The following is a 23,722-nucleotide window of genomic DNA, read 5'->3' on the forward strand; positions in this document are numbered from 1 at the left end:
TTCCATGTCTCACTGGTATAGATGCAGTTGATGCTACTACGGACAATTAGAATCACAGCTTCATGGCTGTGTTGATGGTGTTGACTGCTCAGACTGCGTGCAGCCGCTGTGAAGGCCGATGATGCTTTGCCACTTCTTGTGTGGACATCGATCTCTATGTCGATCTCCCGGAAGATGTTTTATCCTCGGTAGAAGGAGTGGTCAATGTCCTCAATATTCTGTTGCCCGAAGGGGGTGGGAAGGCCTTGTTGCCATCCAGCTGTCACTGTACTGGTCTTCTCGCAGCGTAGACCAACCTTGGCACTGCTACTCTCAAGACTGGTGGTTATGCCTTGGAGCCTGTGCGATTCTTCGGCCAGCAAATTGAGGTCATCTGCGAAAATCAGGTCAGTCAACTGGTGGCGTTGCCATGGGATGCCAGAAATCTGCACTACCATCATCTTCCTCATGATGAAATTGATAACCAAAAGGAAAAGGAATGGGGAGAGTATGCAACCTTGCCGTACTCCTGTGATGTTGCTGAAGGAGTCTGTGATGCCCGTGCTGGTCTTAATGCAGCAGCTGGAGTTGCTGTTTAAGGCTTTGAAGATGTTAATACACCATTCTGGGATGTCGTATTGTCTTGCGATGTACCAGAGTGACTGCCAATGGAGTCTATCCAATAATAAAACCACATGTTACTGGATAGAACCCACTTGTATATGTATTGCATATACACTCGCCATTATAAAAAGCATATTCTCCCAACTCACCGTGAGCAATTTAAAGATGATTCACCTATTTTCTTGATCAATATAAAGTAAGGAACAAAAATTTATCTTTCCTCCACCTGCCGCGCACCCCCCCCCCCCCCACGCGCCCCCCACCCCCCCGCCCCCCCGGCTACCTTTTAAACACTCCATATTTGCTTTCAGAAATGTACATTAGGTCTAACACTGTGGTGTAGCCAAGAATGCTAGAATGCAGGAGTTTATGCAAGAAGGCACCTTAGAGAAACATAGACACAGTTGATGTAATCCTGAACATATAAAACTTTGCATGTGTAGCAATAAAATTAAGTTTTGGGGTGGTATCTTTAACTTGGGGTAAAATGGAGGAATGAAGGGGGTCATGCGGCCTAGTCTGAATGCTGCTGACAAGAAGCCTGGATGGCTTGGTTTTTAAAGATCAAGAGGGTGTGGGGGGCAGGATGGGACCAGGTTGTTTTACTGGAAAGATGATGAAGATAATCACATCTATAAACAATGACCAGAACGGCTGTGCTGAAGGAGGAGACACTGTTAGGTCTGGATTTTATTTCCCCTCGACCCAGGAGATAGGACATATCCCAGCCCTGCAAACCAGACCCAGGAAAAAGGCCCAGAAGTTGGAATTTTCATTTTTTTTTTGGGGGGGGGGGAGGAGGAGGAGGAGGAGGAGGCTGGGCTGGATTGGAAGTTGGGCCCACTGCCCCCAGAACGAGTGCAGATGCAAAGGCAGGCTAGGTGGAATGCCTCATCTCTGTGCTCTAGCACTTTGTTGAATTTATTCAAAAATAACAAAAAAATCCCTCCAGTCCTCACATCCCCCTCCCTAAACACACTCCCCATGACCCATCCATGTTAACCCATGTCACCTCATGCCCTCCCACACACCATGGCGCTTCTTAACCACAATGTCACCCTGTGGTCCTCTATCCATCCCCCATGCCAACACATGCCCCCAATCATAACCCCTATACCAACTTGGTGCCAACACATGTCAAACCATGCCCCCACCTTTTGCCCTTCCAGCATGCCAACTTACCTAGTATCCACCATGGGCAAACTTCAGGAGCCATGCTGACATAAAAATAGTGTCTACTGATGTCACTATTTAAAAGAAACACTAATTGATAAAACAAACATTCAACATATAGAAACTCCTTCAACTAATCTCTTAGGAAAACAAACATTTCTACTCTAGAACCACATGGAGCTGTCAGTCAAACTGCTCCCTCAACAAACACCCCACTGTGATCATGTTAGATTGTCAAATCATGCAGCACAAATCCTATAATGATAACCCTCAGTCTTATGTAAACAAAGTGAAATATCAAACAGGTTTTTTAAACTCCACAAATTTTTTAATTTAAAGCACAGTAGAATTAAATCCTTTGATAGCTTGACAGTTCTTTAACGGTTCCATTGAGTTTATGCATTCTTTATGCAAAATCACGTTGCAATTCCAAAGGTGTCCCAAGATCATATCCAAAGGGGTACCTTTCCTCTCCAAAAGAATACCCTGGCTATCCAAATTAATCCACAAGGTTCAGACCTACACCTACCAGGTCTAACCTGCACACGTCATATTTCAGCCACCTACCTCACCAAAATCACAAAAGCAGGGGCAACTGCTGATTTATATGGGCAGCTGCCTCCATGAACCACAAATGTGTTACTTAAACACCCCCACCACCCCTCCCCCCCACAAACCCCTGTGAAAATGGTGGAGGCCAAGTTTGGGGTGGGACTTCCGGATTCAAGCCTCTTGCTGACATTTTCATACAGATTTCAAGCCTTAGTCTATAAGTCCTAAGGAGGTGTTAGGAATGTCAGGTCTTGGAGTTGGGGGTCCAGAGGATAGCTAATTAGCATTTCTACCCAAGGAATCCAATGTAGGGTCAGTACTGATTTCCTAAATATCACTGAGTCTCACAGACAGCGTCAATCTACAAGAATAAGAGAGGTAAAGAGAGAGGCAGCAAATCTTCATTGCTCACCACACAAAATGTGGCTGGGAGCTCGAGCTTGGACTGAAGAGACCAAATTGTGAGGGTTTAAATGAAGCTGGAAGATTTGCCTAGCTTTGGCTAAAGGGAGGGATCTCCAGGATCCCCACACCATGAAAGTCAGTTCAGGGAATAGAAGTTATTCGGCTGGAAAAGGAAAAAGGAGCTAAGAATCACTTTGGGCTGGTCCCAAAGTCACCTCACTTAACATTGTTATTGTTTATTCTCTAGGGCCTGCTTTTCCGATTTGTGTCATTATTTTCGATTTTAGGTTATTTGCACTCTGCCTGCCAACAACCCCCCCACCCCCACCAGAGGCCATGGCTGCAAAGGGAGAGCGAGGCCTGGGATGTGGGAGCAGGAACACAGCTTCAGGTGGTGAAGTGTGAGTAACCAGCAGCAGGGTGGGGGAGGGGGAGAGGCAGGCAAACGTGCTGGCTCCAACCGCAACTCCCCCAGGATTGATCTATGGGGTGGGATAGGGATACAGTCCCCCTACAGACTGTCAAGAAGCAGTCCAGCCACCAGGTCCAGATGCAGCTTCGGACTAGGAGTTGGCCAGAGCCTCGGGTTATTAAGTCACTGCCCGGGAGATGGGGGAGCGAGAGCAAGAGCGAGAGCCAGGAAACCCAACTCCAACTTTGACAATGATTCCTATAGGAACCCATGATTCACAAAGAGTTGTTTCGCTTAAAGTCATGATTTCCAGGAATGCAACCACAACTTTATGTGAGGATTTATTGTAAATTATAACCAGAGAAAGAAATTTTTGGTCATTTTAAATTATAAAGAGTTTAGAGTATAAGTTGCCTCCTGAAACTGTTTAGTCAATGTTGCTTTTAGTTAATGCGTTACAGTAATAATCTTAAAACTTGAAATCTTGTTGTATGATCCTTTCAGCCATTCACTGGAAGTTCAAATTTCTTTTTAAAAGTTATTGGTCTCTATGGGGATCGTAACAATACTCCTGGTGTATTTTTTATATACTGACTTTTACTTCAGGCTGAATAGTCTGGACTTGGGCTATGTCTGGTCTTATAAAGATTGCCAAAGTAAGGATCAGTGGCTGAATAAAACAGTTCCATAAGTGTTTGAACTGCTCAATGCACTATTGAACTAGTAGGAAAAGAAACATTCCAAGTCATCCCATCCAAAATTCGTCCTTTCTTAAAATAACCTAGTTGGTCAGCTAAATGCCAGCACCGTGATTTAATTGCAGACAGGAAAAGCTACAGGAATACAAATGATGTCATTTTACTACAATATCTAATTAGTTAGGCACTCCCTTGATATTAGATCAGTCCCTTATTCTATATTTAGTATAGCTGTACAGTTCAGCAGAACCCCTAAAAGGAAAGTACTATACCATAGTTAAATTGGTATTCAGGGGGGCAGCTCATAAAAGGAACAGCCAGGCAGACCACAATGTTCCAGGTTCAATTGCCAGTGTATGCTCAGTATAGGTCGTAGGGGCTGACAACTGGCCCCACTTGGTCCTGGTATAGCGAGAGGGGTGGGGGGGTGGGGAAATCAGCTAGGCTTTTTGCTCCTAACCAATATCTAACCAACACTAGTGTAACCATGGATGAGATCCGAGGTCAAGTTCAGCTGCTTGCCAAATGAAATAACCTGTCAACTCTATCCAGGTTTACATGCAAGGAACTGCTACTGAAACCACAAAAGGAATAAATGTCTTCAAAAAAAGGATTCACAGGGTTTTATGGTGCAGGAAGAGGCCACCCTGCCCAGAGGTTATACAATTCTTTGCTACAGCAATTCAAATCTGATCCCACAGCCTTGCTCTGTCCCCTCAACTCAGTCTCTTCTTTCTCAAATAGGATAAAATTGGAAAAGGAGGAACTAATAAAAATGAAAGATCGCTGGTCTTTTTATGACCTGATTTTCATAAAATACAGTTTTGTGAAGTGAATGGGTCACCAGAAACAATTTTGTATAAGTGACAGCTTCTATGAACCCAATAGCTGACCTGCTGTTTGACTTGTTCACCTTATATCCAGCCAGTTACAACTTTCAACCATTTTATTGGCATCAATCTATTTATAGAGACAAAAAGAATTTCATACTACACATAGGCAACTGAAAAGGAAATAAATAACCAACCCTAACCAGCTGAGTGCACTCCCTGCTGTGCAACAACATAAAGCTTTTAATAAGATTTTTTTTAGGTCAGCTCTCAGATCAATCAAATTTCAAAAAGAGAAATGACTGGGTGCCTCTTTAATATCAGCTCAGTCTGCCAGTTCCTGTCAACTCCCTATATGATTACGAAATTAGTTTTCAACCTCAATAATACGAACATTGCAGAACGTTAGAATTCTTTAGGGATGTCTGCAATTGTCACCATCATCGCTAGCGCAGAATGTAAACTCTTAAATTGCACAGAAAATGTACGATGAAAAGATTTTATCCCCCAAGAGTTTCTTGTACCCTCTTAAATGATGTGGCCTTTGCGAGTCTGAAAGTTCTGTCACTATCAATCGCACTTTTTATATACCCTCACCCAGTGTTTACTCTGACTTTTGCTCTTCAGTCTTCAAAATCCCACTAATTCCCCCAGTTTCTTACATTCTGAAACTATTTCCATCTCCCTTTTCACTAGAGGAAAACAAATGAAAAATGACATTTCGCTGAGATTTCACATCCACTTGCAGCAAAATCAATTATCTGTGTTTAGCAGATGCCAGGATAATGCACCTCAGAGGCACATTGGGCAGTCTTGCTTTTCTTGAATTTTTTCACTATTTGACAAGTTGATGAAATTTGAGGCAAACCAGACAGGTTCAAATCGAGGTGTGAGCACCTGGGGCCAATAAAACTCCTGGGTATTTCACAGAGTCAACACTTAAAAGGCAAAGGGTACAGTTCACTACCTGCCCCATTACTGCTAATCTTAGAGCTTCTTGCACTTCAATCCCACCAATGCAGGTGCATCAAGCAGCGCAAATTATAGCCTAATTTAACAGAGCCCAAAGCAGTAATGTAATGCAAATCTACATGTTCCCTCATCAATGAATTCAGTAAGGAGTGATAGCTAATTACCATCTATCATTCATTATCCATCTACCACTTTCCTGCGTCAAGAACTTGCCAAACTTTTTTTCTAGACTCTAAATAACGTGCATCACACCTTCAGGCAAACAGAGGCCAAGAAGAACTTGTATTTCTATAGTGCCTGTAGCCACTTTAGGATGTCCCATAGCACTTTACAGCCAACGTAGTACTTTAGAAGTGTAGTTACCATCGTAATGTAGGAAACACAGCAGCTAATTTGCACATACCCAGGTCCCGCAAACAGTAATGGGATAATGACTAGACTAGATCAGCTGTTTTTTGAGGGCTAAATATTGGCCAGGACACTGGGGAGAACTTGCCTGCTCTTTTTTGAAAGTATGCCACAGGATCTTTAAATTCGACCCGAGGGCAGACGGCCCTTGGTTTAATGATATCTCAACTGAAAATTAACAGCATCTAACCTTGGAGTTTGTTCACTACAGAAATCTATCAAGCTCATTCTATATTACAGTACAACATAGCTTGACGATTCAAAACTCTATGGATTAGTATGCAGTGTTTGTCGTTAAACGATCAAATTGTTTGCAACCATGGTTTTATGCACCAAATTAGTCATAAAACTTAAGAGATCCCACTGACTCCGTTTAAAATAAACAGATACAGGTTGTAAATCATCTCAAACATTGTATTTTAAACAGGAAAAAAAATTCTTACTCGATCTCCAATTGTAATACATGCTTTGGAATCCAGGTCGCGGGGTGGCCTAGAAAATAAATTTGAACAGAAATATATTTAAGCTCCCATAAAATGTATTAATTAAACAAAAAGAGGGACACCACTGTAAAACATGTTGGTACATTAACAAAGAACAAACATTTGAATGTCAGATTTCAAAAATGTGAGAAAAGGTTTCAGGAGAGAGAGAGAGAGAGAGAGAGAGAGAGAGAAAAAGTGCAAAATGGTAGAAAATAGAAATATAAAATCAACAATTTTCCAGATTTAAGGGTATTCTCCAAGTGGGATGGCATACAAATAAAAACATATCTTAAAGAGGACTATAGTGGAGTCTAAGGGAATAGAGTCATAGGAAGGGGAGATAAAGCAAGTAGTACATAGGGCTCTTGGCAGTTTGGAGAAAAAAAACTGGCCACATCTAGACATGCTCCTTCCTGGTCTGTTACCCTGAATGGTGAGTCAGAAAACCCTGAGCCACATCTCACTGCCTACTGGATTCGCCTGAATAGAGACAGTGTCTCCATTAAACAAGACCCAAAACAATGTCCTCAAAGCCAAATTCCAGTCACGATCTGGACAGCCTAGGAAATTCCTAGGGGTCTAAACATATGGCCCACGGAACCTGTAAACATTCCTCAAATTCTTGGTTCACTGTGTTTCTGGAAAATTGCAAAGAAAAACAAGCACCTACGTTATATTATCACATAAGTGCTATCATTCAACAAGGGAACAGGCATGCTGAAAAGTCTGAGCAGGGAGTTCCAGTCAAAGGCAAATATGGAATTGCTTATACATGAGACTAGTCTTCTGGTAGTTGTACGGTAATTTGAGAGGATTCTGGCAAAAAAAAAAGTAGCAGATGAAAAGAAATATTTTATGCAGCAATGTGATTTGGAATGCAATACTGAAAGAAAAGTGGAAGCAGACTCAAACGTAACTTTTAAAAAGGAAAATTATGCTGGCTGTGAGATAAGTGCAGCGGGAGGCTCTAATTAAATAGCTCTTTCAAACAGCCAGAAAGGTGCAATTGGCCAAATGGTCTCCTCCTATGCTGTACGATTCTAAGTTTCAAAGAATTCCTACAATGGCCTATTAATTATAGCAAAATGCTGCAGATGCTGGAAATCTGAAATAAAAACAGAAAATACTGGAAATACTTAGCAAGTCAGGTAGCAGCATCGGTGGTGAAAGAAACAAGATTAAAGGTTCAGGCTGATGAAAGATCATTGGACTGAAATGTTAGCTTTGTTGCTTCTTTCAACAGATATTGGCTAACCACTTGAATATTTCCAGCAGTTTCTGTTTTTATTAAAGATTATTTTTTGGTTCGCTGAGCACAGAGAGCAAATATACAGGAAAAATCCAATACTGTGTATAGCTGATCACTACAAAGAGCTGATATTCCCTTCCATTGGAGAACAGCTTCATTGAAAAGAGGCTATGCAATATACAGAGGCTGGGAATCTACCCAATTCACACTTGGACTGATTCTACAACACCACCTACAATGGAGAAAGTGGCACATGCATGATCTTCCCATATGTGGTTGTTTTAGAGGTCACAGTATGCAACTTTCTTTTGTGGCTGCACTCTTCTGGATGGATGGGAAGATTCATGCAGGCCAGGGACACAAAAACCACCTACAGCTACAAACAAAATTACAATCTCCTGAGCAACATTCCCTTTAAATTAGCAGCCTCGCAGCAATCTGGAAGGTACCATGCAGGCCATTCACAAACCGTCCCTTTAAGATACTGCAGGTGTGCAACATTGCAAAAAATTATAGGTACCATGTACTGAAACCCAGAGGCCATATCCAACAAGAAAACTTAGAAGGATCTTTGCTCCTGAGGTGGGTCTCTGCTTCTCTGGAGGCTCCTCACTTATAGTGAAAGGACTGACAGATTTAGGTCTGCTGCCAGCACAATATTACAATACAGAAGTGGAAAGAATATTACAGGAGCAGAGATCCTTCTAAGTTTTCTTGTTGTTGCGAGGCTGCTAATTTAAAGGCAGTGTTGCTCAGGACCATCTACCTGTACAACTGATCAGATCAGGCACAGTAGGTGATTCGGAATATTTCACTTTCAGGCCTTCAAGAGGGAAAAATTCCTGTTTCAATCTCTCCCAGCAGCTTGGAAAGATTATCCAACAGATTACACAGTTTTGCAAGATCCCAAGTTGAATCCCTAGTTTGTACTGAGTTACCTGACCTTAGTAGTAAGGATGTAAGTAGGGTGCAACAACTTCCTTTAGTCATGGCTGCATCCCTGATTGTTACATGTGCAAACATGTGCAAGGCCTGGGGCCGAATCAAATCAGGATGTTCTCATAATCAAACAACACAGCAGTCACTGTCTTTAATTATACATGCATCGTACATTAACAACAATCACTTGGGAAAGATACTGAAGCACACAGGTGTCATTGAACCTAGGTCAGTAACAACCAACCCTTATGGAGAAGGGAAGGAGAAATTGCCAATGGAAGGTTTTCTGTTGTCAGCATACTATGTAAATATTTGGAATATGTTGAATAAATTTGTGACAAGTTTAAACAAAATTATGCGCAAGTTGAAAAAGAGACGAAAGAATAACTAAATAGCTTCAAGGTTTTTTCTCCAGAGGTGTCAAATTATCCACAATCTCCCTAATTTTGAAAAACAAACACATAGCAACACAAGTTGCAAGGCCCCAAGATCATGTGGAAGCCTTTTTTTTTAAAACACATACAAAAGTATAAGAACTAAACAACACAGGATTATCTTTCAATAAAATTAGTCCTCACTACCAAGTATGAGAAATAATTTAAGAAATATCAGTGGTCTAATATTTAAATCTGGTCAAACATTCCATCAGCAGGTATTTGATGCAAAGCTACAATGCAAAATCCAGTGGCCACGTTGCAGGTGACAAACTCTCTCCTCAAAGCTTAAATGAGAGAGCAAATGCACAGCTATCCTAATGACTAGATTGGTAAAGGTACTCTCCAGCACAGAACCAGGCCATAAATACATAAAGAATTCTCTGATTCCCAGTCTTCTAGTTAATTTAATTTTAGCCGGGGCCATGGTAAGGGAATTAAAATTAGCCTCTGTTGTCCCTGAGCTGGGGGAAACCAAAGAGGCTTCCAATACTTGATTGCTAGCCAATTACTCTTGCAAAGAACACGTGTGTTAATGTCAAGGTTAGGAGAGTACAGGATCAGACTTGGATCTGATATCACTCCTCACCAAAGTTTGAACCATCTCATTTCTAGCTTAATATTTGAAGGTTCATTAGGACAAGGTGCTGGAGAACAACTGATGTCAGTGGGGTTGTCCCCAAACTTGAACCTTTAGAAGGGAGAAAAATAAAATAAAGTTAGCTACAAAAATTCTCAGGCAAATAGTTAGATCAATAGTAAAACATGTATTCAAATACTCATTCTAGCTAAACATTCTAATCTGGCTGTGCAAGCGTTCCAAGGTGCAACAGATTCCCAAGGTTTGCATGACTATATAAACCACTGTCTTGGGATTTAAAACATATTATTTTCTTTCGGACTGAATGTTTTAGCATCTTTCAAAATACATGGCTTTCAATGACAACCTCAGCTAAAAGGAATTTTCATTCAATTTCTGATATAGAGTATGAATATTAAATAAACTGCCAAACGAGCAAAACCTTATTGACAATATTCCTGGAATAAACAGATTGAATTAAAAAGTATGAGGATTAGAATTAATCAGCTCCCTCTCCCAGTCTGGTCTTTCTTCCCTACTCTCCTATAGGCGCTGCCTATTGCGATTAGTGTTTGCATAGGTGCTGTAAGCCATCTAGTGCTTTGCCTAGTGACCATTATCTTTAGACAATGAATGCTAGCAGGTATCACTTAAACCTCTTCTTGTGACATCCACACAGGCTCTTTAAAGCAAGGATCACTGGAGAGCAATTAGAAGCAGGAGCTCTAGGTGATCTTTTTTGCCAATCCCTGTCCCAAGAGCACTCAGAGCTTTTCTCACACCCGTAAATCAACACCAGCCAGGTACCAAACCTGCTATGGTAGGCAGTGTCTTTCTCTGCAAAACCATCAGAAGAACCTTTATTACTTTTTTTAAACGCATGCAAACACACAGACAGAGGTGCAAAAATGTGACTCCAGTTTAGTCAGGGTTTTCTTACGTGGGGCTGGTAACTGGCTGTTTGAAGACATCATCAGAGATTTTTAAATTAGGTTTTTTCCTCACTTTTCCTGTAAAACAAACAAAAAAAGTCAAAATCAAATGAGTGCTATTTTTCACATTAATTTCATGGCAAAGGGTTTGACACTGCAAATTCTTCCTTTGCACTTGCACTATGCAAATTACTTTGTTCATTTATCGTCACCAATGTGCTAACAATTTTGACATGCTGTGTTATCCTTCCTTGTACCCCTCAACTTCCCTGCAGCCTTTAACATCCATCCTGCACTGTCCAACGACATGAGCCTGCCCTTCCACCCTAACCTATTAGGACACAGCCAGTACATCACCAGCAACAGTTTCTGTTGCTTCCTTCACACCATAACCTTAGTTTTCCCTTTCCTTATTCATTCGTGGGATCTCACATAAGAGATTGGCTTATAAAATTAAAGCTAGGGGGTGGGGTTAAGTTGCAACTGAGAGAAACAACAAAATAAAAGGACAACACAATGTTGAACTGCACAGCCAGTGCACCGACATGTTTAAAAAATGAAACCATTCTCCCCTCTCTTAAACAGCAAACTGCAATCAAGATAGGTGTCACAAAGTTGCTGCAATTGGCAAGTAAGCATAGCTGGGTAACGCATGTTGTGTGTTCCTGCAATACTACCTCAGTCTATCTGTTATCACAGACAGAATGTATCTACTCTCTTGCTACCTGTAATCAGTATGTTTTAAACGGAAAGAGGTGTGTCTTTTCTTACCCTTGGAGTATGCATTCCAATTAAACGTTTTAAATGTTGCAGCTGTAAGCTTTTGAGAGTTTAAAATAAAGTAGTAAAATAATGAATTAAATGCAATGTCACACACTCAATAACATGCATGAGCGCACATACACAAAGTTTTGATACAGATAATGATAGTGCACTTTTACAGATTACAATTAATTCAGTCTCTGATTTACAATTTCCAGTCCCCCACGTGGCAGGCCTGTGGTTTATTGAATGGATTTGATGAATTAAGTTGAACGAAGGGTCTTGTAAAGCAAAAGGCTCATAGGCTGTGAAGTTTCTTGCAGTTGAATATCTAGGAGGTAGGTTCTCAGATCAACGTTGAAACTGGGACAGGTTAAGCACTTTGGCCGCTACATGACTTCCAGCTAGCTTTCGAATCTGGTCCTCTGACAATTGGTTTTGATGATCTGCTGGGCCCTGAGGTAATAAGGATGCAGTCCCTGAAACCACCTTTGATCACATGACCACTGGGTTAACACTTCTGAGGCCTAACCTGTCTAGTTTGGATGCAAGAGGCCATTGATGATAGTGGCCACTGAGCTTTAGTTTTCCCTTCTGTCCAGTATGAAACAGAGATAGGCAGTTTTGAAACTCCATAGTCTTGAACAATGATGCATGAATTCTACAAATGGCTATGAGTTACCTCACCAAGTCAATATTTAATTAGGTATTTGCCAAAGACTTGATACTGTCTGTGGTCCAAATGCCAAAAGTCACATGATTTGCGGCAGCCATTTTAACAGCTTATTTATTTGTGTCCAATTTTTATAAGTATTGATTGAAAGTTCATAATATGACATGCTTGTACTAGGCATGACACTTAATAAAGATTTTTAGAAAGCTCTAGTTAAGGTGTTCTTAAATTTCAGTCCAAGGTTACTATCATTAAAAAACTGTCAGTGGATAAATTAAGCATGTGTGAAATGAAAAATGGAAAAGTAGACAACAGGCACATCAGCATCTGCAAAAGAAAGCAACTGTGAACCCACCCTCTCTCTTTACACTTGCTGGAAAGATACTGGGGCTAAAAGGGCTAAATTTATACCAGGTTAAGAACATTGGAGGAGTAAGCCATTCTGCCCGTTGAGCCTGCTCGCCTTTAACTAGATCATGGCTGATCTTCTACCTCAATGCTATCTTCCTGCACTATCCCCTGAATGACATTGTTATCTAGAAATCTATTGACCTTAGCTTTGAACATATTCACAGCCCTCTGGATACTAGACTTGTATCCCCTTGAATATAAAATGATTTGGTCAGGCACTCCTACAGTGCAGTTAGGTAAGGGGTTTCAGGATTTTGACCCAGTGAAAATGATGGAAAGGTAATATGTTTCCAAGTCGTGATGATGTGTGCCATGGAGGGGAACTTCTAGGTGGTGGTGTTTCCATGGGCCCTAGTCCTTCTTGCCAATAGAAGTCACAAGTTTAGGAGGGGGTTTTGAGGAAGTCTTGGCAAATTTCCACAGTGCACCTTGTAGATGGTCCAGGCTGTAAACACTCTACTGTTGTTAGATGATGGCCTAGTGGTAATGTCACTAGACTAATAATGAGTCCCAGGCTAATAACAATGGGGACACAGCTTCAAATCCCACCATAGCAGCTAGTGGAATTTAAATTTGAATAATTAATAAATTTCCAAAATTGAAAGCTAGTATCAGTAATAGTGTCATGAAACTATCGATTGTCAGAAAAATCCATCTGGTTCACTCATGTCCTTTAGGGTAAGAAATCTGCTGTCCTGGTCTACGTGCAACTCCAGGTCCACAGCTAAGTGGTTGACTATTAATGATCTCTGAAATGGCCTAGAAAGCCACTCAGTTCAAGGGAAATTAGGGATGGACAACAAATGCTGGCCTTGCCAGCAATACCCATACCCCATGAAAGGAATGAATGCGAAAAAAGAGAGTAAATAGTAAATGGGCAGCTTTGGCCTGGATGAAGTTGAGCTTCTTGGAGCAGAACTCATGTAGGCAGGTGGAGAGTATTCACACTCCTAACTCGTGCCTCATAGTTGTGTGAGGCGGCTTTGGAACAGGGGTCAAAATAATTTCTTTTAAAGTTCTTTGAGATTTTTTCCAGGGCTACTTTTTGATTCTCAGGGGCTATATTTTCATTCTCTCAAACTCCTTTGTTAGGTGATGCTATCAAATAGTCACACTACCTTCCGTATTTGTGTTCATTGTTTTTTAGGGTTTCCTTCTTTAGATAGATAAGGTAGCACAAATACTTATGCACAGTATATTATTAAATCCTTTATTCTTCAAATACTTGGAAGCAGATTCAAAAGAAACCTTCAAAAGGGTATGGGATAAATATTTGAAGGGATAAAAATTCTAAGGCTGTGGAAAAGAGAAGGGGACTGGGACTAATTGGATAACTTCTTCATAGGGTTGGCATATACACAATAGGAAAATGTCCTCCTTCTCAGCTGTAGAGTTTTATTTATTATATTTTTGAGATGTTCAAGATGATTAAAAGGAGTTGGCAGGGTATATAGGAGCTACTTCCTATGGTCAGGGCATACAAATAAGGGGACTCAACCTCAAAACTAGATCTAGATCATTCAGGGTGATATCAGGACTCAATTCTTCACATAAAGGGTAATGGATATCTGGCAATCTCTCCAACAAAAAAGCTGTTGAAGCTTGGGGCCAATTGAAAATTTCAAAACCGAGATTGTTAGATTTTTGTTAGACAAGGGTTTCGAAACTCTAGGTAGATGGAGTTAAGATACAGATTAGTTATGATTTAATTGAATGCTGGAACAGGCTCAAGGAGCTGAAAAGCCTACACCTACTCCTATGTTCCTACAATTGCTGGTTTATATTATGAGCATTTAAATTGAATTAAATGTGACCAGCATTTGAAGATTTCCCCCCTTTTATTTAATAGTAATGATGCAATTATGATTACATAAAGTAAAATGCATTCCTTCCCCCACTCTGGATTACTCAATGTTCAGTGTGTACCACTGCTATTGTTTCTTAGCCCCATCCCAATGAGTCATCTGCTTCTGTCATCAGCACCTGACAGGAAGTTTGTGATTTTCTTCAGATAAAAAATGATGTTGGCACCTGCACTAACAGAATTACAATAATGACCTCCTGTTATACTTGGCTATCTGATAGCTCTTCTGGAGAAGTTACTACATTATAACAGAAACCAGAATGTATGCAAAGTTGGATTTATTTTACAGTTGAAGGATATGCTGGGGGCTGAAACATTTTGCCAATTTTATCATCTACAGCATCAAGCACTTCCAGGTCCAATCAATGTCCCAAACTGCCTCAATTAGGAGGATGGTAAAATATTGGTCATGTTACTGGACTAGCAATCTAGAGGCCCAAGCTAATGCGCCAGAGGCTTTAGCTCATATCCCAGCATGGCAGCTGGAGGAATTTAAATTCAATTAATAAATCTGGAATAAAGTGCTAGTCTCATTAATAATAATTATAAAACTACCAGACTGTCACAAAAACCAATCTGGTTCACTAATATCCTTCAGAGGAGGAAATCTGCTGCTCTTACTCAGTCTGGCCTAGATGCGACTCCAGAACCACAGCAATTTGTCTAACTCTTTACTACTCTCTGAAAAGGCTTCGCAAGGCATACAGTTGTATCACTGCTACAGAAAAGTCAAACAAGAATAAAACTGGATGGACCACCCAGCATCATCCTAGGCACTAGAAGTGACAAAGGCACATCTTACCATTTGACCCTGGAAGTCTTCCTGACTAACATGTGGGGACTTGTGCCAAAATTCAGAGAGCTATCCAGACTAATCAAGCAACAGCCCGAGGTAGTAAACATGGGAACATCACCGTCTTCAAGTTCCTCTCCAAGTTACTCACCATCCTCACTTGGAAACATATCATTGTTCCTTATGGTCACTGGCTTCCCTGGAGCTCCCTCACACTGTGGGTGTACATGGACTATATCAGTTCAAGAAGGCACCTCACCAGTACCTTCCCAAGAGCAATTAGGGATGGACAATAAATGCTCACATCCCAAGAACCCAATCTCAGAAGGGCACTTTCTACTGTATTTGTGTGATGTTACTACTGTTGTCATTATGCCTCAAGATTATCAAATTGCGCATAGTTAGAGGAAGATGGGTGTTGTGGGTTTGCAGCCTCTTTGGAAGGTTAAAACTGCAAATCCATTTCAAATAAGGCCTGTTTAGCTAGACCATTAAAGATCAAAACTAGATCCCAATGTGGGTAGGCAGCTTAACTCATGCCCACCAGACCCCCACACACCAATTGCATTAAAAAGTGAGGAGGGCATGGAAAGAAGCAAACCCATGAAATAAACTAAGTTCTACAGGAATTAAATATTTACTAGTAAGTAGTATACGAGATTCTATTTACAGATGCTGCAGTTACAGTAAATCAAAGCAAACACAGGGCTTGATCACTCACACAGGGATTGTCTTGTGCAATGATTCTCAGATGGTCTCACTCCACCTCTGGCAAGGTTGTGCCTTGGCATCCAATTCACACTTCAAATTTAGCATCAGTGTAAAGCAGCTACCACTTCTTGCCACACCAAAGTTGTGCAATCGGTGCACCAGAGAGATCAAAATAATTTAACAATCTGTACAACAGTTGCACAAAAAGTGACAGCACTAACATGAGAAACTAAGTTGATGGAAACCCTCAAGAATCTTGCCATCCATACTGAATATTTCTTCCTCTCTTTCTGAACTCATCTCCTTCTGACTCTAGAATCCGTGATATGCCATAAAACATTCCTGACCAGGAGGAGGAAGAACTGCTCTGTTCATGATGTCAGTGAAGACAGTAAATCTATTCACTGAGTATATTTAAGATTTTGCAAGAAAAATCAACTTTATAAATGTTCTCTACGATGCTGCAACATAGCAACCAGAGACGTTCTCCACCTACATGCGCCACACCTCTCCTCCTCCTCCCAATGCTCCATCCACACCTCTCCTCCTCCTCCCAATGCTCCACTTACACCTCTCCTCCTCCTCCCAATGCTCCACCTACACCTTTCCTCCTCCTCCCAATGCTCCACCTACACCTCTCCTCCTCCTCCTCCCAATGGTCCACCTACACCTCTCCTCCTCCTAATGCTCCACTTACACCTCTCCTCCTCCTCCCAATGCTCCACCTACACCTCTCCTCCTCCTCCCAATGCTCCACCTACATCTCTCCTCCTCCTCCTCCCAATGCTCCACCTACACCTCTCCTCCTCCCAATGCTCCACTTACAACTCTCCTCCTCCCAATGCTCCACTTACAACTCTCCTCCTCCTCCCAATGCTCCACCTACACCTCTCCTCCTCCCAATGCTCCACCTACATCTCTCCTCCTCCTGCTCCCAATGCTCTGACACCTCCCCTCTTCCTCCCAATGCTCCACCTACACCTCTCCTCCTCCTCAACCCAATGCTCCACTTACACCTCTCCTCCTCAACCCAATGCTCCGACACCTCTCCTCTTCCTCCCAATGCTCCAGCTACACCTCTCCTCCTCCTCCTCCCAATGCTCCACCTACACCTCTCCTCCTCCTCCTCCCAATGCTCCACCTACACCTCTCCTCCTCCTCCCAGTGCTCCACCTACACCTCTCCTCCTCCCAATGCTCCACTTACACCTCTCCTCCTCCTCCCAATGCTCCACCTACACCTCTCCTCCTCCTCCCAATGCTCCACCTACACCTCTCCTCCTCCTCCTCCCAATGCTCCACCTACACCTCTCCTCCTCCCAATGCTCCACTTACACCTCTCCTCCTCCTCCCAATGCTCCACCTACACCTCTCCTCCTCCTCCCAATGCTCCACCTACACCTCTCCTCCTCCCAATGCTCCACCTACACCTCTCCTCCTCCTGCTCCCAATGCTCCACCTACACCTCTCCTCCTCCTCCCAATGCTCCACCTACACCTCTCCTCCTCCCAATGCTCCACCTACACCGCTCCTCCTCCTCCTCCCAATGCTCCACCTACAAGTAACTGGCAGTTGTAAGTGAGAACTATAAACAAACCAGTAGGAGAAGCACAAGAGCCACTTATGGCTTCACTTTTCCTCAGAATTTCTCCCATCAGAAAACAAATTAGTGAAATCCACTTAAACTGTCTCCAATTCTCAGAAGATGATACTGGATTGGGGGAGAGCAAGGCAGCAGGGTCGGTTTTAGATTATACTAGCAAAGAGTTAGCACAGACACAACAGATCAAAAGGCTGCCTCCTTTGCTGTGAGTATCGATGGCTTCACTGTTTTAGTCTTAGAATTTTACTTTTAGTCTTGGGATTTACTTTTATATCATTTCCTGGCCTCAAGTTTTAGTTTCATTTCACTTACAGTCTGGAAGAAATTTTACTTATTTTCGGAGGTCTTGTTTGTTTGGTTCCTTAGTTTTAGCTACTTTTTTGGTGCTGCTTTTAGTCAAAACTCTTGTCAATATGAGCTTTTCAGAAGTTTTTTTTGGAATGATCTTTTTTTAATTCATTCACAGGGTGTGGGCTTCGCTGGCAGCATTTTTCCCCATCCCTAGTTGCCCTAGAGAAGGTGGTGGTGAGCTGCCTTCTTGAAACACTGCAGTCTATGTGGTGCAGGTACACTCACAGTGCTGTTAGTAAGGGAGTTCCAGGATTTTGACCAGCGACAGTGAAGGAACGGCGATATATTTCCAAGTCAGGATGGTGAGTCACTTGGAGGGGAACCTCCAGGTGATGGCGTTCCCATCTTTCTGCTGCCCTTGTCCTTCTAGGTGGCAGTGGTCATGGGTATGGAAGGTGCTGCCTAAGGAGCCTTGGTGAATTCCTGCAGTGCATCTTGTAAATGGTACACACTGCTGCTACTGTGCATCGGTGGTGGAGGGAGTGAATGTTTGTGGATAGAGTGCCAATCAAGCAGGCTGCTTTGTCCTAGATGGTGTCCAGCTTCTTCAGTCTTGAGGGAGCTGCACTCATCCAGGCAAATGGGGAGTATTCCATCACACTTCTGACTTGTGCCTCGTACATGGTGGACAGGCTTTGGGGAATCAGGAGGTGAGTTACTCGTCACACGATTTCTAGCCTCTGACCTGCTCTTGTAGCCACAGTATTTATATGGCTAGTCCAGTCAATGGTAACACCCAGGATGTTGATAGCGGGGGATTCAGTGATGGTAATGCCATTGAACATCAAGGGGCAATGCTTGGATTATTTCTTGTTGGAGATGGTCATTGCCTGACACTTGTGTGGTGTGAATGTTACTTGCCACTTGTCAGCCCAGGCTTGAATATTGTCCAGGTCTTGCTGCATTTGGACATGGACTGCTTCAGTATTTGAGGAGTTGTGAATGGTGAACATTGTGCAATCATCAGCGAACATCCCCACTTCTGACCTTATGATGGAAGGATGGTCATTGATGAAGCAGCTGAAGAGGGTTGGGCTGAGGACACTACCCTGAGCAACTCCTGAAGTGATGTCCTGGAGGACTGACCTCCAACAACCACAACCATCTTCCTTTGTGTGAGGTATGATTCCAATCAGCGGAGAGTTTTCCCCCTGATTCCCATTGACTCCAGTTTTGCTAGGGGTCCTAGATGCCACACTTGGACAAATGCTGCCAAAGGGCAGTCACTCTCACCTCACCTCAGGAGTTCATCTCTTTTGTCCATGTTTGAACCAAGGTTGCAATGAAGTCAGGAGCTGGGCAACCCTGGCGGAACCCAAACTGGGCATCAGTGAGGTTATTGCTAAGCAATGGGCCGCTTGATAGCACTGTGGATGACCACTTCCATTGCTTTACGATGATCGAGAGTAGGCTGATGGGGCGGTAATTGGCCAGGTTGGATTTGTCCTACTTTTTGTGTACAGGACATACCTGGGCAATTTTCTGCATTGCCAGGTAGATGCCAGTTTTGTATCTATACTGGGACAGTTTGGCTAGGGGCACGGCAAGTTCTGGAGCACTAGAATTCAGTACTATCGTCAGAATATTGTCAGGGCCCATAGCCTTTGCACTATCCAGTGCCTTCAGCTGTTTCTTGAATCGAACTGGGTGAAAACTATGTGGTCTCACCAATGACCTATCTGGAGTGCCATGTAAAGTATTGGTCTCTTTATTTAAGGATGGTTGTAAATGCATTGGAAGGAGTTCAGAGTAGGTTTATTAGACTAATACCTGGATTGTCTTATGAGGAAAGGTTAGACAGGCTAGACTCATCTCCAGTGGAGTTTAGAAGAGTAAGGGGCGACTTGATTGAAACATAAAAAATCCTGCAGAGTCTCGAAAAGGTGAATGTGAAGAGAATGTTTCCTCTTGTGGGAGAATCTAAAACTTGGAGTCACTGTTTAAAAATAAGGGGCCGCCCATTTAAAACAGAGATGAAAGGAAATTTTTTCTCGGAGGGTTGAGAGTCTTTGGAACTCTCTTCCTCAAAAGGCAGTGAAAGCAGAGTCTTTGAATATTTTAAAGGCAGAGGTGGTTAGATTCTTGGCAAGCAAGAGCATGAAAGGTTATCAGGGGAATGTAGAGTTGAGGTTACAATTAGATGAGCCATGATCTTATTAAATGGCGGAGCAGGCTTGAAGGGCCGAGTGGCCTACTTCCACTCCAAATTCATATGTTTGTATGTACAAAGGGTAGCCAAACTGCAAAGTGCCATACTAATAATAACAAACATGTTTTTTTGATGTTCTTCTGTCTGCTGATCTAACAAAGGCAAAGTAAGGTTGATACCTCTTTAAGATGGCAAAACAATTTCATACAGAAAGATTAATATGTTAAAAAGTTATCTCATGCAACTCAATTTCACTACAATTATTGCATGACCTAGTCCATTTCTGCTCTGTATGTCTTATGGTACTTAGTTTTTTTTATTGAATTACAATTTGATCTTCTATTTCAATGTTTGCCTTATGTTAATGGCATACTTATCTACGAACAGCCTGAGAATACTGACCTATAGGTTTCTTATGAGGATATAATATTTTTGGATTGAACCATCTTTTATAGTGGTTTGGGCAGCCTCTGACCCAGTCTAAAGCACAACTACTCACTAAAATAAAGTGAGTCATGCCAGGAGGCACAGATGCTATGCCGGCCTTCTCTAACTCTACTGCAGTTAAGTAAGGTTGAAAGCACCCTGTGAAAATAGGCATTTACTGAAAGGCACTGGATGGTTTGAGAGAGAAGGTGTAAGGTTCATCCCTAGCCTTTCATTTCATTTTCCTTTAAGATCCCAGCTATCAATCGGTCGCATACTAGTAATTCCATTCACCGGTGTATGTGGAAATAGGTTACTGTTGACTGTACATCCAGCAGATTTCATATTTTGTTGACTGTTGCTGGATGGCAAATGTGAAGAAGATAAATAAATGGATATTTTTTCCAACATTGTTAGTGGGGAGGAGCCACCACTGTGCCCCAATGTTTAGGGGTTTTGCAAAGGACAAGCAACTTTCCTTGTGGAAAGCACTATACATGCACTTTCTTCACATGTGCTGGAAGGTTAGCATGACACAGGCCAGTTTCTGGTGGCACATAAGCATACACTCTGTACCAGGAAAAGCATGTATAGTGCCGATTTTATGGGCAGGGTGGGTGGAGGGAAAGAAATGCCATTTTTGAAAATAAACCTTAAAACTTCAGAGAGAAAATATGAGATGATTAACTTAATCTCATTACTTATAAGCAAACTGAATGCTGAATAACTAGACCTTACAAGCAGGGTACCGAAGTCAGATGCACTACTAATACAATGGTCTTCTCCACTAATCAATTCTTGCTTTTTATTTCCTATTTCTTTCAAAACCAGAGTAGCTGGCTGTAACCTAATACTCTTGAAAGATCTGCGCTGAGATATGAATTGCACAAACTGGCTGGTTTCAAATTCTTAAATCATATATGTATTTTTAAAAATCCTGCTTGCGAGAGGATGCATCCTTCAAATGGTATATTTAATTCACAGCAACTAAACAAACTAGCTTCAGATTTGACATCCCCGAACTATTACAATGCCAGAGGGTTTTCATCGAATTTATTGCTTCTAAATTTTCTAATTGTCAGCATGTTTTTATCTAACATAGTCTTACTTGGGAGTTTGACACACTAAAATTGCAGGTTCAATCATTGAATAAGACAAAGAACTAGGAAATCCAAAAGAAAAGGGGATGAATTTCCAGAGTGCAGCATAGGTGGGGAAGAGGTGGATGTGCCAGCAAATGCACATCGCCAACTAGCTCTCAGTGATGTTGGGTATAGTGGATAGCATCAACCCACCCAAAAAAATATCAGGTCACCAACTGACAATGTAAATGAGCAAATTGAGAGAGTTTGTTGAAGAGCAGAAAGAGATTTTGGAGGGGGGTGTGGGCACGGGAAACATGCAGGGTCAAAAGTACGTCCATGCAGAGGCGGCAGCACAGTGTGGAGTAAGTCATAGAGGCAGGAGCAATTACTAATGAGGACTAAAAGAATGAAGGAGCAGAGAATATCATGCAATGGCACAGTGACCAACGCATGAGCAAAACTCCAAGAAAGTTTCATATGTAGACCCTGGGGCAATTTGGGGGGCGGGAAAGAGGAGAGAAGTCAGGCAGCTGTTACAGTGCACCAGGTGGCAAGTAAGAGCACCCCTTGGAGTTAAAGGTTCAGAAATGCACAAAGCCCCAAATTTTGGGGACCCTGTGCTCTACTGGTTCCCAACAGATTAAGAAAGGTGAAAATTTCCCTCAGCTACCCTCAGTACCTGGACTGTATGTAAAGTGACAGCTTGGCTCAGTTGGCAGCTCACATACCTTGCAGTCAGAAGATCTTGGGTTTCAAATCCCCCTATAGATTTGCGCACTTAATCCTAGCTGGCATTTTTGTGCAGTTCTCTCAAAGTTCTGTAGCGTTAGAAGTGCTATCTTTTGGATAATATAGTAAGCCTGTAGGCTTGTCAATAGCCTCATAGCATATGAAGAACAGGGATTTTTCTTATGCTCTGGCCAACATTCTTCCCTCAAACTCAAGTACCGAAAACAGCAGGATTGTTTCTCCAATCTTGCTATGAACAAGCTGTCACATTTCTGCTACGTAATAATGACTAGTAAACCAGTGATGTTGGAGCACTGAGGTGGTGAGTAATTGCTATATAAAATACAAGCTTGCTCTTAAGAGGATAGAAAATACATTACAGCAAACATGACCACATTTTCCAGAAACTGAATTTCAAAAATTCCTAAAACTTGGTCAATAACAAATGCAACTGCAGAAGCTCCCAAAGCTTGGCCTAAGGCCATAACTGCAAAATATTTCAAACTTGTGGAAAAGGTAGGCAGCACCTCCTCAGAGTCCAAACAGTTTAGTAAGCATGAAATGCAGTGCTTTTAACAAATGCCCCATACAGCAGCAGTAAATCACTTGTTAATATCAGTTTGAAAATTCATAACTTCCATTTTCTGTATGGCGTTAATTAGGTAGGCAAAGAAAGGGCCACAAATCAAAATATTGACAACTCAAAGATCTGGCTATCAGATGGAATCACTACAAACGGAAATACAGTGACAAGGGTGATGATTTATAATCAAGCAGGACTTGGAGAAAAGTACAACAGCTTGCAGTTATTTTGTTTAATCGGTCCAGGAATGTTAGAGGCAACCATGACTGAAGCATGTTCGATGGATAAACAAGTATAAAAACAGATGGCGTAGTACTAAGCATTACAGGTCCAAGAGGCACTTGTTCAATTCCTGGTTCAGTGCTGCATTAGCTTACAGTAGTCAAGGTTGCAGCTGCAGGAAGTGGGGAGGCTACAATTGGTCTGAGATCCCCTAGTTTAAAATGAGGAAAGTCAACTAGTGTGACTTGCTGGAAAATACAGTCAGCTGTGGCTCAGTGGTAGCACACTCGCCTCTAGGTCAGAAGATTGTGGATTGAAAGTGTCCCGCCAAAGCCTTCAGCACATAATCCAGGCTGAAACTTCAGTACGGTGCTCAGCAAGCACTGCACTATCCTAGGTGCCATCTTTTCTTTTGAGGCATTAAGCCAAAGGCCCCATCTTCCGCCTCAGGTGAACGCAAAAGCACTATTTTGAAGAACAGCAGGGAGTTCTGCCTGGTGTACTGCATCAGGCAATTAACACCACCGAAACAGATTAACATTATCACATTGTTGTTTGCAGAACCTTGCTGTGCACAAATTGACTGCCACATTTCCTACATTACAACAGTGACTACACAATACTTCACTGGCTTTGGGGAGGTTTTGAACGGTGCTGTATAAATGTTAGTCTGTCTTTCTTTGCTATAT

General features: G+C 42.1%; 1 protein-coding gene across 4 annotated transcripts in view; it reads right to left on the bottom strand.

Moving 5' to 3' along the window:
- Window positions 1-23,722, bottom strand: part of LOC121288037 (dual specificity mitogen-activated protein kinase kinase 3-like) — a 110,672-nt gene that overhangs the window by 47,132 nt on the left and 39,818 nt on the right. For 2 of the 4 annotated variants that reach the window (XM_041206282.1, XM_041206281.1), the window contains exons 2-3: window positions 10,681-10,750; window positions 6,497-6,545 (exon numbers count right to left, since the gene is read on the bottom strand). The exons of 1 other annotated variant lie outside the window; for it this stretch is intronic. In XM_041206282.1, the coding sequence (XP_041062216.1) occupies window positions 6,497-6,545; window positions 10,681-10,750 (119 nt within the window). The remainder of the gene's footprint in view (window positions 1-6,496; window positions 6,546-10,680; window positions 10,751-23,722) is intronic. One more of the 4 variants, XM_041206284.1, reaches the window with a different exon arrangement.

The sequence above is a fragment of the Carcharodon carcharias genome, chromosome 15 (genome assembly GCF_017639515.1).
Source record: "Carcharodon carcharias isolate sCarCar2 chromosome 15, sCarCar2.pri, whole genome shotgun sequence".
NCBI lineage: Eukaryota > Metazoa > Chordata > Chondrichthyes > Lamniformes > Lamnidae > Carcharodon > Carcharodon carcharias.